At 57.6% G+C, this 14,124-nt stretch overlaps 1 protein-coding gene across 7 annotated transcripts in view; it reads right to left on the reverse strand.

Annotated features, from left to right (window-relative positions):
* The window catches only part of LTBP2 (latent transforming growth factor beta binding protein 2), a 96,522-nt gene that overhangs the window by 1,147 nt on the left and 81,251 nt on the right, over positions 1 to 14,124 (reverse strand). For 5 of the 7 annotated variants that reach the window (XM_087747302.1, XM_087747307.1, XM_087747308.1 and 2 more), the window contains 17 exons: positions 13,931 to 14,050; positions 12,872 to 12,991; positions 12,574 to 12,696; positions 12,254 to 12,379; positions 9,676 to 9,798; positions 9,237 to 9,362; positions 9,017 to 9,139; positions 8,656 to 8,787; positions 7,329 to 7,454; positions 6,405 to 6,548; positions 5,939 to 6,130; positions 5,736 to 5,816; positions 4,982 to 5,110; positions 4,620 to 4,760; positions 4,210 to 4,377; positions 3,404 to 3,667; positions 3,025 to 3,174 (listed from right to left, as the gene is read on the reverse strand). In XM_087747302.1, the coding sequence (XP_087603428.1) occupies positions 3,025 to 3,174; positions 3,404 to 3,667; positions 4,210 to 4,377; positions 4,620 to 4,760; positions 4,982 to 5,110; positions 5,736 to 5,816; positions 5,939 to 6,130; positions 6,405 to 6,548; positions 7,329 to 7,454; positions 8,656 to 8,787; positions 9,017 to 9,139; positions 9,237 to 9,362; positions 9,676 to 9,798; positions 12,254 to 12,379; positions 12,574 to 12,696; positions 12,872 to 12,991; positions 13,931 to 14,050 (2,388 nt within the window). Of the gene's footprint in view, positions 1 to 1,562; positions 2,602 to 3,024; positions 3,175 to 3,403; positions 3,668 to 4,209; positions 4,378 to 4,619; positions 4,761 to 4,981; positions 5,111 to 5,735; positions 5,817 to 5,938; positions 6,131 to 6,404; positions 6,549 to 7,328; positions 7,455 to 8,655; positions 8,788 to 9,016; positions 9,140 to 9,236; positions 9,363 to 9,675; positions 9,799 to 12,253; positions 12,380 to 12,573; positions 12,697 to 12,871; positions 12,992 to 13,930; positions 14,051 to 14,124 lie in introns of those variants that run through there. The other 2 variants (XM_087747303.1, XM_087747304.1) reach the window with 2 other exon arrangements.

Consider the following 14,124-nt stretch of genomic DNA (forward strand, 5'->3'; position numbering starts at 1 on the left):
AGCCCCCCCCCAGCAATGCACACCAGATAAGGACCCCCCCATGCTCTGCAGCTTGTGACACCCCGGGGTTAGCAGCTTCCTGCTAATACCTTGCGCTAGCGTAAGATCTGGGAGAAAGGCCGCCTCCAGCCTTGGAAAACGCCCTTTCCTGGTCTGACAAGGCTGAGGAGGCAGATGATGGTGGCCCTGAGAGGCTGATTATCACCTCCAGGACCAGAACACAGAGGGACCTCACGCTGCGCAAACAAGGGCTTGTTTTATTAACCTGCAAACTGTGTCAAAGGGCTCACTCTGCTGGCTTGCCGCTGGGCTAGAGCGTGCACGTGAGCCCTACAGCAGCTGCCCCGCTGTGACGGGTCTGCTCTGCTAAATGCACTTCCCTGGACACCCTGCCTGAGCTACCCCAAGTTGTGGTGGGGCCACCAGCTGGGCAGAGCATCCTTGTGCAACCCAGAGCCCTTGTTTGCACCCACAGGACCTCCAGAGCCCAAATCCTCACCTGCCAAGGTGGGTCTGAGCCCTCTGACCACAAACTCCCATGCAGATCAGCAGGGAGTGGGAGTGGGGAGCAGCTGGTGGGTTCAGCTGGCCACCCAAGGGAGAGCGAAGGCCCCAGCAGTGACTGATGGACCCCGGGAGGACTGAGGAGCTCTGCCACCCCAGGGACCTCGGGTTATCCCTAGCACAGGTGGAGGGGGCCATCTGGCAAAGAAAGGGAAGGGCAACCCCAGGGAGGGAGGCTGGAAGCAAAACCTCCAGGTGCAGTGGGAGGAAGAGAAAGAAGGAGGAGAGGGGAATCGTGAGATGAGAGAGCTTGGGGAACAAGGCAGCCTTCGTATGCAGCCAAAGCAATGGTTGAACAGGCACTGCGGACTTGGGCTAAACCTCAGGACCAGAACAGTGCCATGGACGGGGCGGGTTTGCTCAGAAGCCCAAGGAGGGGATGTTAGGCAGCACATCAAGGGAGATGTGCTCCGTAGCCTGGGAAGTGGGGGGAGGCAGCCTTGCTGAGGGCTCCAGGGAAAGGTAAAAGGGGGAAGAGCAGGCAGGCTGGGCTGGCTGTAGACCACCAAATAGAGAGGAGAAGTAAAACAAGGCTAGTTTAGCCCAGAGGCACCCGAAAACCAGAAGCGGTAGAGTCGCACCAGCAGTGCGCACCAAGCTCTGGAGCCTGCCCGCTGAGGCAGGGCGGGAGCAGGCAGCCTGTGCTGCGGGGCGAGGGCAAGGTAGCCCTGGGGAGGCGCGAGGGGAAGCACTGCAGCAGCCGCAGCAGTACTCTAAAGGCCTGAAGTCAGCAAGGTAAAAACACAGGGATGACTAAGCACCACGTAGGCGAACTGAAGGGAAAAAACAAGACAGGCTCCAGTGTAAAATGAGTGCTAGTTAGTCCAGGACACGAAAGGCAACATGCAAAGGCTCCATAAATATGTTAGCAGGAAACAACGGGGAATGTCGGTCTGGTCCTTATCAGCAGAGGAAACAAAAGCCAGCCGAACTGGCTGGAGTGCTAATGCGGGCTTTGTTCCAGCTATCATAAAAATGCTCGTGGTGACCAGACAGGGCACAGACCATTTTGTAGTGTTTAAATGAGGGTGCAGGAGCACAGGGAGGGAAAGACCATACTGTGATAGAGAGGTTTGACAATCAAATAGATAAAGCAGTTACATCCATATTGCTAAAGCCGTGTTGCAACTCCTCTTCACATGCTTAATGCTCCTGCAGTCAGGATGTCTCAGAGACCCAAGGAAGGGTAAATCTGGTAACTAGCTTCAAAAACAGAGAAGGGAGAATCCAAAATTACAGACTGCTCCCCCCCATTCCCTTAGGCAGACCAGGTTTGTGAGTGATTAGGTCATAACCCTCCAAAGGATACCAGGGTCATTAAATAGCTGGTGCAGATCTGTTAAGGCCTGATTATGTTAAGCCAATCTGGTTCCCTTCGCTGACCTGATAACTGGTATGTCAGATAAGGGAGAAGCGGTGGATATGATGTGCCTTGGCCATGGTGAGGATTTCAACATGCTCTCACATGACACACTCAAGCAGGCTGCGAAAATATGGTCTAGATGAAACTGCAGCAATTGCACAATGGGCTGCAAAGCTGCACTCCAAAGATAATTAGCAATACCTGGCTGTTAGAATAAAAGTCATTTAAAGCATAGCCTGCAGGGGCCTGTCCTGACCCCCACTCCATTCAATGTTGTCATTAAGGTGGACAAAGGAAGAATCCTCATGATTATGAAATGTATGGGTGTGATGCCAGCACTCGGGGGGGAGGGGGGCTGGGGTTCAGAATCATTCTGATCAAGCAGAGAAGCGGTCTAAAATCAACCAGACAAAGTTCACTGAAGGCAAGTGCAAAGCACTGTGGCCAAGGAAAGGGAAACAGTGCACAAATGCAGAGAGGGTGTAACAGCTCAGGCAGCCATTCTGCCCAGCAGCATTTGGGGAGACAGAGACCACGGGTTCTGTATGAAGCTGCATGACTGTGTTGTGCAATGACGATGCTGCGAACTGGAGTAAGTGCCGCGCCTAAGGAAAACGAGGGTCTTCATCTGCTCTCTTGAGTGCCCGGTGCCTCAGCTGGCTTGCGGAGCTGCACTGTGAAAAGGATGGAGACATGGCACAGGGATGTAGAGGAGATGCAAAGAGAAGCTTTGGGGATCGTGTGTTGTAGGACAGGGTGAAAAGTGAGGAATTTCACCACCAGGGCAGCGGTGAACATAGAGGAAAGTAAGCAGGGACAGAGTAACAGTGGTTGGTGATGTACAAGAGTGTTATGCAAAGAAGGGAGCGATCAGCTGCTGCCCGCGATGCCCTGAGGTGCCCTGATATAGCTGCCGGCTGAGCCTCCAGGACGTTCCTCCCAGCTCTGTGGGACGGGAGCAGCAGGGGGAGCGGGGTCTCCGCCGGCAGCTGTCCCGGCCAGCGCCGCCAGAGAGCGGCAGCCGCCAAGGGATGGCGGGGCCAGGCTGCCCGCACGGCCCGGCTGCAGCCCCCGGGCCGGCCCAGGCCACCACTCACCCACGCAGGCCATGCGGGTCATGTCCAGCTGGAAGCCATCAAAGCAGTCGCAGGTGTAGCCCTCCCGGACGCGCACGCAGCGCCCGTTCTCACAGCCGTTGAGGATCCCGCACTCCTCAGCCTGCAGCCCCTCGAAGCCCTCGTAGAGGCCTGGAAAGTGGCAAGGCGGTGTTAGAGCAGGGTGACCCTCCGCCCAGCCGCGGAGGGGACATCGGGCATGTGGCAAGACGGTGCTGGTAGGGCCAGGACCGCCTCAGAGCAGACAGGAGCAGAGCTTGCTCCAAGCCTGGAGCATCCTGGCCGGGGTGGGAGCTGCCAGGCAGTCCTCATGGACACAGGCTGGGTAGGAAGGCACCTCTCTGTGTCTCCCAGTACTCACCAGTTTGGCTAGGCAGGTAGCGGGGCGGGGACCGCCCCAGGCCGTGGTGGAGAGGGCTGCTGTTGGGTTCCCTCCGAGGGAAACCAGCATCGGGGTTTCCATACTCAGACTCCAGATAGTTGTAGTAGGGGCCCATATCTGGGCTGGGAAGGCCATAGTGGGGGTCTTCCAAGCCTGGTCCGTACTCGTACCTAGGTCTTTCTCGGAGCTCAGCCCCTCTTTCACTGTCTTCACTGGCTCCATTACACAGGAAAGCAAAATCAGCTGGAAGCAGTGAGAGAAAAGGAAGGGTCAGTGCAGCCTGGCTTAAGAGAGCTAGGTCTGCTATGGCCGGAGAGGGTGCATCCACACCGGGCCAGCTGAGACAGGCCTGCATTCACTGGCTTCCAAAGCTGCAGCTCTGTAGTTTGCTGATAGCACCCCATCTTTGAGAAGACCAGCTCCTGTCCGGGGCCAGCAAGTCCTTGAGCAGTGAGAATCCCAATTCCCAGTGTGCTCCCATCTCGGGCTGCCGCTGCCTCACCTCTCCTAAGCTAAGCAGGAGCAGCAGGATTCACAGAGCAACTCTCCCCTCAGACACCTCAGACTCATTGCAAACCAGTTTCAGGTACATCCTACCCACTGGTGGAGCTCAGCCCTGGAGAAGTGGGCCGTTCACCCATTCCTTGGGCTGGCTTTGGCAATGCAGACAACAGGAGGAGTCCTCACAGCAGCCATACGCAGCCAACATTGCCTGGCATGACCGGCAGCAGCCCAGCCCGTCCCCACCTCTGCCGGGGGATGCTTGCCCATGCCGCCCTGCTCACCAGAGGACCTGTGCGGACAGAGCGCACAGTTCTGGCCCCAGGCTTCGCCGAGCCGGCAGCAGCACTCGGTGTACGTGGTCTGCTCGCCATGCAGCAGGTCTTGGCAGATGTAGTCGGCGACAGTCTGCCAGCAGACGTCCAGGTGGATTTCATACTCCTCCAAGGCATCTGTGAGTGCCACGAGCAAAGGATGCCATAAAAATCATCCAGGAAAGTGCCACCCCACCTTGTCCTAAGAGGGATGACCATGTGCCCCTGCTCCTGCCCCCCTGCCCTGGCTGCACACTGTGCTGGCACTGGCACCCCTCAGCATGGCACCAAGCCCCCACCCACTGCTCCCTCCCGGGAGACCCAGCTGCGGGGTGGGATGTGCGGGGTGAAGGTGTGCTGCGGCGGGGGCTCGGGCTCACCTGCCCTGATGGAGAGGTTGACACACCGGTTGCCGGTGGCATCCAGCACGAGAGGGAGGCTGCAGAAGCAGTGGTAGGAGCCATCCGTGTTCAGACACTCGCCGTTGATGCAGTACACTTCGTTCTGACACTCGTCCTGGTCTGCCCACGCACAAGGACAGAGCAATGTTTCAGGCTCGCAGACATGGGCAATGTGACCCTTTCCCTGCCACCTCCTCTTTCGTTCCCTGGGAGGGTCCCAGGAAGCCTGTCACCCAGAGCTGGCCCTGTAGCGTGGGCAGCGGGGACAACTCTGGGTGCAGCAGTACAGCTGCCCCTCTGTGCATGGTGGGGGCCCTCACTGCTCTTTGAGGCCATCTTACCAACACACTCAAGCCTGCTGGAGTCGTAGAAGTAGCCTGTACGGCAGAAGCACTTGTAGCCTGGCACCGTGTTCAAACACTGTCCGTTGCGGCAGAACTCGGAGCCAAATATCTCACACTCGTCCATGTCTGAGAGGGATGGAAGCAGGGAGAGAGCGTCTCAGGGAGAAGAGCCGTGCAAGCAGGGTGGGCTGGGTGCTGTGCCCGCAGAAAGCCGACATGGCACCTTGGCCTGGATCACTGGCAGGTCCCTGAGTAAGCCCCCCGCCTCTCCCACCGGCCACATGCCTGGGAGCAGAGGGGGAAGCACCCACGGGCAGAGCAGGAGGAGGGATGATGGGGAACAGGATACTTTCACAAACAGAAAAATCAAGGGTGTTTCTGGAAGGTCGAGAACACAAGCCCCTGGAGGTGAAATGCCAAAGACTGAGCCAGCCAGCCACTGGGAGATCTATCAGTAACTGGAAGGGCTGTGTCTTAATGGACCTCATCCCTCGTTTGAAATGGGCATGGGAGATTTGCACCAAGAAGAGAGTCACTGCCAGCAATAAGGCAGGACTGGAGGAAGGGGCACGTCCAGCTTGGTGACAGTGGCAATCTGGGATTTCTCTGGATGGAGGAAAGCAGCAGCAGGATGTCAGCATCCCCCACCACAGCCCCGGGGAGGTATTTCTGTGGATGCATCTCCTTGCAGGGCTTTGCACAGCGCCCTCTCTCGTCCCCTGGAAGAAATGAGAGAAAATGGTGCTAGTACCTGTGAAAGAGACTTTTCCTGAAAGCAGATCTTCCTGGGGAACATAGCCCTTCCCAAGAGGGCAGATCTCTTGGTACTCCACTGGCCAGGAGGCAGATGCCAAGGGAAGATGGGAAGAAAAGAAACAGCTCGTTAGTGCAACCCAGGCGGAGCTGGTGGGCAGAGCGCTGGCCTTGCCTGGTGTGGTGGGGCCACAGTCCTACCTGTGCCCGGGATGGGGCAGGGGTAAGTCTCACAGTTGTCACCCCAGGCCGCCCCCACAGTACAGCAGCACTCCTCCTTGGTGATATTCTTGGCCAGGACGCTGTCACACAGGCGAACGTCACTGATGTGGTAGTAGCACTGCTTGCGCTCTGCGCTGTCAGAGAGGTGGGCTGCGTGTGTCTCAGGGCCCTCTAGAAGACAGCAGAGCAGGGACGGGATGGGGTCCTTGGCACCCCAACGCAGCATCCCGCACCTAGGAGGTCCCATAGCACACCTATCACCGGCAGCGTGGCCTTCCCAGGTCCCCGCTTTCAGGCTCCTCAGCTCTACCCAGATGAAAGCTTGCCCATGCCTGTGTGGGCTTGTACAGCCCTGGCAGCCCCTCAGCTTTATCTCACCCCAGCCAGGGCTACCACGCTCCTGCTCTAGCTGCCACCCATGCTTTTGTCCTAGCTGCCTACTCACCCATGGCTGCTCGGGGCTGGCACTCCCCTGCCTCTGTGTCGTACTCCTCGTGGTCGCTGGGGCAGAGGCAGAGGAAGGATCCCTCCACATTCTCGCAGAGCGCAGTCCCGCACACGGCAACCATCAACTCGCACTCATTCACATCTGCAAAGCAAGGGGCAGCAGTGGCAGCTGGAGCCCTGCCTCTGCATGGGCAGCCTGTGCGTGGTCTGCAGCATGGGGTCACCCTTCAGCAGGGAGATGGAAGCTGCTAGGGATGAGCTGAGAGCTCTGTTCACACCGTGGCTCAACACAAGTCTGGCAAGAGCTTCCTGCCCTGCTCTCAGCGGAATCAAGGAGCCTGAACTCCAGCTTGCAGTGAGTCACTAGATCACAGGATCATCCAGGTCTGAAGGGACCGCTGGAGGTCTCTAGTCCAACCCCCTGCTCAAAGTAGGGTCAGTTATGGGATGCCACCAGGCTGCTTAGGGCCTTATCTTGTTGGGTCCTTAAAACTTCCAAGGATGGCAACTGCACAGCCATCTTGGGCATCTGTTCCACTGCCTGCCTGTCTTCATGGTGAAATGTTTTTCCTTATTTACACCCTGCCTGTTCTCTCCAGGCACCCATTAAAGTACCTCTCCAGCACCTTTAGTGCCTCCAGCCCCCAAGCACCTCCTTCCCACCTGCACAGAGAAGGGCCCCATGTTCACCAGAAGCCGCTCGCTTTTTCACAGAGCCTTGCTCCTTTGCAGTCACAAGGACCTGTTGCGCTAAGGGGAGGGGTTTTGCCTCCATGAGCTACCCTGTCCATGTCTGGGATTCTCCATGAGTGGATGCAGTCCCTGTCCATGCCCCAGGAGCCATCACACAGTGGGGACACCAGCCTGGCATCTGCCAATGGTTCTCCCCCACTGACTGGCAGAGCGATCGCGGGAGACTCACCAATGCAGTAGTGCCCGGAGGGCGAGCTCTCATAGCCACGGTCGCAGAGGCAGCGGAAGGAGCCATCCGAGTTCTCACAGAAGCCGTGGCTCCCACACAGTGTCTCGTTGGCACATTCATCTATGTCTGCAGCGGAGCGGAGAGCAGGAATTGCCCCAGACCCCACCTCTCCCAATGGACCCCCCCCTGCCCAGGCGCTTCTGCTCTGACCCCAGGACCCAGGGATGGAGCAGGCATTCCCTTGATGTGAGGGATTGGGTCTGGCTGCCCCACTCACTCCCTTGCTGAGTGTGCGTGTTAAGAGAAGCTTCCTGCAACATCCAGAGCTGCAGAGAGGCCATGTGGACAGAGTGACAGGAGCAGGGTGGGAATGGGAAATGGATGGGAAGTGTGTGAGGTGGCTGGCAGGGGCAACTGAGGGTAGCGCAGGTCCCTGCAGAGGCGTAAAGGGACACAGAGCCTACAGGCTCACATCAGCAGGAGATAATAAGGGTAGAACTGAAGTGTGTGTGGCAAGTGCCGACAGATGTAGGCTGATACCCTCCTGCCTTGTTCTTCTTGACCTGGTCCTTCTCCAACTGCTACAGTGCCAGGGAGCAATCTCTGCCTTGTCCCAGCCCAGTGGGGCTGGACAGTCACAACTGGGTCCTCTGCCTACGGAGGGGAGGTTTACAGCCCTGCTGGCTGCATCCTGCTCCCCTCCTACCACCGAATGGGGCAGATTTCCCTGGAGCAGGGAGAGCAGCCACTTGCCCACAGCCCACTGTTCCCAAGGCCACGAGCAGCTCCACATGCTAAGTCCTGGCGCAGCTCTCAGCCTAGCAGCTGGCAGCAGCTCCTCCTTGCTGCAGCCTTCCCTGAGCCGGGGGGAGTCTCAAAAACTGTGGAAACCCCTTTGCTCTTTCCTCTTTGCTGGAGCCTGAACTCCAAACCCAGGCTTCCCAGCCTAGCACTCAGTGATACCAGCAGCCTTTCCCCTCACCCAGCCCTGCCAGGCAGGTGACTGGCACAGGCTGCAGCCCCAGCAAGCACAACTTACAGGGAGCTGCGGTCCAGCCCCAAGCGTGGAATGGCTGTAACCTGCCCAGGACTCTCCCCCAGCGGAAAGCAGCACAATGCGGTGTCTGTTCCAGATGCCAGGAAGAGAGAAGTCTAGACATGAGCAGGCAGCTCAGCCAAGAAAACAAACTCTCAGCATTATCTGCCTCTCCACCAGCCACACGCTTCCTTCTCCTCCTCCTTCTCCCCCGCGCCACTGGCAGAGATGTCCCACAGCCACCCTGTCCCTGCCAGGAGGAGGGACCAGGACACCCGGGGCTGTACTCACCGATGCAGTCACCCAAGGGGGTCCAGTGGAAGCCGGGCTGGCAGCCCATGATACAACGGTAGGAGCCCAGGCTGTTCTGGCACCGCCACGTGCCACAGATGGCATCCCCGTATTCTTTACACTCATCCACGTCTGCAGAGAGGAGGGCAAGGAGATGAGGATGGTCAGACGGGGACCCTGCTTGCTCACTGCAGCACCTAGGTCAAGTTCAGTTGGCCAGTGGCCCTGAGCCGTTGCTAGTCCTCCTTACAAGTCACCAGCGACTTTGGGTGCTGGGAGCAGAACTGCCCTCCCCCCTGCACTGGCTGCATCCATCCCCCCAAATCCCAGGGGGCTGATCTCCCCAGCGATGAGCTCTCACCCACGCAGTCATCAGTCTCCTGGGAGTGTTTGAACCCATTTTCACACAGACACCTGTAGGAGCCTTCTGTGTTCAGGCACTGGCCTTGCGAGCACCGGGACTTGTCTGCACATTCATCCACATCTGCAAAATCAGGCCAAAATCATCAGCCTGGATCTCACAGCAGGGGAGGAAGCAGAGGGCAGGACCCGAGGTATGTCCCTGCCATGCTCCAGCTCACCTTGGCAGCTGATTCCGCCAGCCACGTTCGAGAAGCCAGGAGCACAAATGCAGAAGTAGGATCCGTGACTGTTGAGACACTCGCCATTGGGGCTGCAGATCTCACTGTTTAGGCACTCGTTCACATCTGCAGAGGGAGCAGAGTCAGGGCCATACACCCAGCTCTGGGGGACGTCCTTCACCTAAGCCACATGGATTCCCTGTCTGCAGTCTCTTACAGGCAGCTCTCGCAGGGCTCCTGGCCCCTGGTTTTCTCGCCATGGAGACAGAGATCTTCCCTGTCCATGGTGATCCTGCATTTGGCTACAACCTTATGGATGTGCCATGCATGGTGGCATCACCTGTCTTGGCACTGGCATACTCTCTGCCGAGAAAGAAGGGAGATCTATAGGGAGGCTGTATGACCTGGACCCAGAGGGCTGCAGGGATGGGCTTCGTACCTTCGCACACGGTGCCGTTGACGAGCTTGAAGCCAGCCTGGCAGTGGCACTTGTAGGAGCCCGGGGTGTTCCTGCACTCTCCCCCCAGGCACTGAACAGCAGGGTCCTCACACTCATCCATATCTGCCAAGAAGGGCACAGTACAGAGTGAGGTCCCAGCTCTTGCCGCCACTGGAGAAGACCCCACCCAGAGAAGCCATCACCCAGCTGTTGGGCTGCAAGGTGGGTTTGAGCTGCCCTCCCAGACCATCCTGTCACAGTGAGATGAAGGCAGAGACTCCCTGTTACTGGTGAGGAGTCAGCCCAGACTCTTCACTCCCCTCCATCACAGGGACCAGGATAAACCGGATCCCAGCACCAAGTCAGTGGTGCCCAGTGACAGGACCAGAGGCAACGGGCACAAACTGAAAGACAGGAGGTCCTATCTGAACATCAGGAAACACTTTTTTACTGTGAGGGTTACTGAGCACTGGCACAGATTGCCAAAGAGGTTGTGGAGTCTCCCTTCTTGGAGATATTCAAAAGCCGTCTGGACATGGTCCTGGGCAACCAGATGTAGGTGGCCCTGCTTGAGCAGGGGGGTTGGACAAGATGATCTCCAGAGGTCCCTTCCAACCTCATCCATTCTGCGATTCTGTGAGCACAGGGATACTGCTAACCCCAGTGTCCACCTCCAGCAGAGCTCTCCACTGGGTACCACAACCAAGGGGCCAGCGCAGAGCCACAGTTGCTGACAAACCCTCTCCTCAGCCAACTGCACAAGAGCAAACATCAGGAAGGTAACGCAGCACCAGCCATACCTTCTTGCCTGCAATGTCCTTCTCCTGGCAAAGCTGGCTGGGGGCCTACATCAGCTCTTACTCAGCTGCAGAGCTCTCCATGAACCCTCTCCCACCCAACTCCCCCAGGCCTTGGCCAGAGCATGCTGGCACTCTGAGGGTTTTGCTCACAGCAGAGGAGAGAGGGGTGCCTTCCCTCTAACAGAGGGCTGCAACATGCCAGCAGGCTGCCATTGCCTGCAGGCCCATGAGGTAGGGGGAAGCATTGGAGGACGCTGCTAATCAGAAGGATGGGCTGGTGTGCAGGCAGCAGAAGACATGCCAGTGGAGAAGGTCCTGCTGTACTCTTCTCCTCTGCCAGGAGCTAAATCCCTGAGACTGGCAGCTCCTGAGGGCAGGGCAGGGACCTTCTCTTCCCCTTCACAGGGTGCTGAGCACACCACAGGCATAAACAAGCATCGCTCCCTATCGCCTCAGGGCAGGATTCCCAGCTGTTCAGTCTCAAAGGGTTACAAGTAGTATTATTCTTGAATCCTTCTGGAGATGAACCATAACCTAGTTTATTTATCACAAAACTATCACGAACCCCTTATCATTTTTCAAATATGAAACCCAGATCCACAGACAAGGCCACCAGCCAAGGCAGGGAAGAACGTGGCATCCTGCTATCGGGTCAGTGTGACCCAAACAGTATTGAATCCTGATAAGGTGCCCTCGTGACATGGCTGGGGCAAGGTGGCTGAGAAGGGGCTCACATGGGGTCTTGGGAAAGGGGGAGGGCGGATGGAAGGGATCAAACCATGGTTCTTCCATTGCACCCAAAAATCAGATGCCAAATAAGCTCATTTCATTCTGGCTTTCTCAGACACCAAAACAGAGGAGAAGAGAGGGAGGAAAGCCTCCCTCTCCTCCCCCATTGGAGGCCCCCATGCAGGGGGGTCTTCTGAGAGTCACATCAAAGGCAAGATCTTCTGTTTGCCAGCTATGTGCAGGCTGCCGAGCTCTGCAGTGCTCCAGAGAGAAATTTGCAGCACATGGCCAATCTTTAAACAAATACCTTCGCCAGCTCTGCCCCCTCCTTTCCCTTGCCCCAAACAGGGAATTTGCACCAAGCCATCTCAAGCCCACGATGTCCCCTGGGGGCAGCCACCAGGGAGGGAGTTTCCCTGCCTGCGCTGGGGCAGTCAGGCTGTAAGGCTGGGGCAGGGCACTCTCATGTCTGAGCAAAGCAAACAACACGGATCCATGCTGGTGTTAGCTCTCTGCCACGCATACCTGGCACAGCAGAGCCCTTGAACTACTCTTTCCTTTTTAAACATGTCCAAGTTGCATTAGGGACTGGGGAAAAAAGATGAACCCTGCGTGCCCAGTCTCTCTACTGGCTGTGGACCCAAGGTTTCTGCCTCTGTTGAGGACCTGCATTCAGGGCACATGCTTCCAGGCACACAGTTCTGAACTGAAACACACACAGCTCCTCTCTGCCCACGTTTCCAGGCCTCCTGTACTCCTCTGGCCTTTGTCAGCATCCCCCAGGTCACCATTAGTCCAGGAGTTTCATCAGTGAGTCCTTGCCCCCCCATCCCTTTCCTGGGTGAGGAAGATCACCTTCCTGCTGCTCTAGGTGACATCTGCTTGCAGCTCCTCCCTCCACTATCTATCCGCTGATCGGAGAGCTAAAGAGCTGGAGAAGGATCCTGAGGCTAAAGAAGTCCCCAGACCCCACCAATAACCCAGCTATGGCAATGTCTCTTCCCTCATTCCCTCCAGCACCTGCTCCCCTGTCCCTGCGAAAGTGATACCTTCACACGTGTTGCTGTCTCTGGACACAGCGTAGCCAGCATCACAAGCCATGCAGGAGTAGGAGCCCTCAGTGTTGAGGCAGAGTCCAGAGGGACAGGCAGCCTGGGCAGTGCATTCGTCGATGTCTGCATAAGCACACAAGGAAGAGTGGGATGAGTGGGAAGGATGCGGAACCACGACCAGGGAAGACGTGTTGAGGGAGCCAGCCAACATGGTTGCCAGGACTCAGACAGAGCTGAGTGCTCAGGAAGAGCCCAGGGAAACCTCTGGACTGGGTGCATGACACTTCAGGGGGTCTGGACTCACGGCTCCACGGTACCTTGGCAGCTCTTCCCGTCAGGTGCTGCCTCGTAGCCCCGGTAGCAGGAACAGCGGAAGGAGCCATCCAGGTTGACACACCGCCCGTGAGCACAGGTCCCCTCCACAAGACACTCATCCACATCTGCGTGACACAGCAGAGAGCAATATGGAATGGGAGGGTGCTCAGCGCCATCCCTGCCACCCAAATTGCCCTGGCCATGCATGCTGCCCGTGCCCCTACTCCTTTTGAGGCTTGCAGGGAGCACTGCCGCGGGGGGGGGCGAGGGTGCCACCCAGAGACAGCCCATGTTCCTCACCAACACATCTCCCGTTCCTGGGCCGGTAGCCATCCCCACAGCTGACACACTTGTAGGAGCCTAGCGTATTGACACACTTCCCGTGGGGGCAAGGGCTGGGATCCACGCACTCGTTGATATCTGCCAAGAAACACACTCCTTTCATGCTCCCAAAGGTGAAGAGTGCAGCCTTCTCCAGGATGTCCCCTCCAGCTGGGTCCTCAGAGTCCCCCTCCAGGGGACAGTGATGCCCAAGAGGAGGTGAGACAAGTTTGCCAGGGCTTGGGCATCACTTCTTATAGTCCCACTTAACACTCAGGATCCTACACCCACACCTGAGGGCTGACATAGTCCAGCAGCGAAACCCGCTGCTGCATGATGTTGCCAAGGCCAGGAATGTGCACGGGCAGAGAAAGGGATCAGAGAACATCTGTGCAGGGCTGTTTCATCAGGGACTTTCGTAACTATGATTAGGATGCAGCCTCCAGCTCAGGAAGTCCTTAAGGCAAGTGCTTTCTGGAGGCCATGCGGGGGGAGCAGCATTCTGTGCGTGCCCTGTTTCCCTAAAATAGCCTCCCACTCTCTGTTGGAGACGAGCTACTGAGAAAGGGGGATCTTTGATCAGGCACATCGTATGTTCACAAGATCGAATGCTCTGAAGAGGCCAGGTCGTGCCACGTGAGCGGGATGGTGTGGCGACAGGTGGCCTCAGTCTCTGCAGTCTGCTCTCCCTGCAGGCCACTTGCCAGCACGAGGGTTTGGTGACAGAGTCAAGCTGGCACGAAAACATATGGGCATCTCCTCCCAGAATAGGAAGCCGGCATGGGCTGGTCGTAGGGGATTTCCCTGGGGAGGTGGGAGGGGATCTCAGGAGAACTCCCCTTTCCCAGCCCAGGAAAGCCTGTCCCTCCTTCAGGCAGAGAAGAGGCCAGGCAGCCCTCAGGGAGGGCACAGGGCAGACAAACATGGGGGGTCCTTCCTCCCTTCCAGGAGGAGACGCAGAGTGGTAAGGAACGCAGCTGTTCAGCCCTGCACAGGGTGGGTTGGAGGGGCAGGGGAACAGGGAGCAGCAAGCTTCACCTTCGCACTGTCCTCTGGGGCCCATGGCAAAGCCCTCCTTGCACTCGCAGCGGTAGGAGCCGGGGGTGTTAATGCACCGCTGTCCTCGGCAGGTAGAGGGCTGCTCACATTCATCTCGATCTGGCAACAGACAGGGAGACAGTCCTGAAGCCTTCCCCCTCCAGCGTGGGGAAGGCTGGGTGCAGGAAAGTTGC

Source organism: Nipponia nippon, unplaced genomic scaffold (genome assembly GCF_047370975.1).
Source record: "Nipponia nippon isolate SJK-2023a ecotype South Korea unplaced genomic scaffold, ASM4737097v1 scaffold_11, whole genome shotgun sequence".
Lineage (NCBI taxonomy): Eukaryota > Metazoa > Chordata > Aves > Pelecaniformes > Threskiornithidae > Nipponia > Nipponia nippon.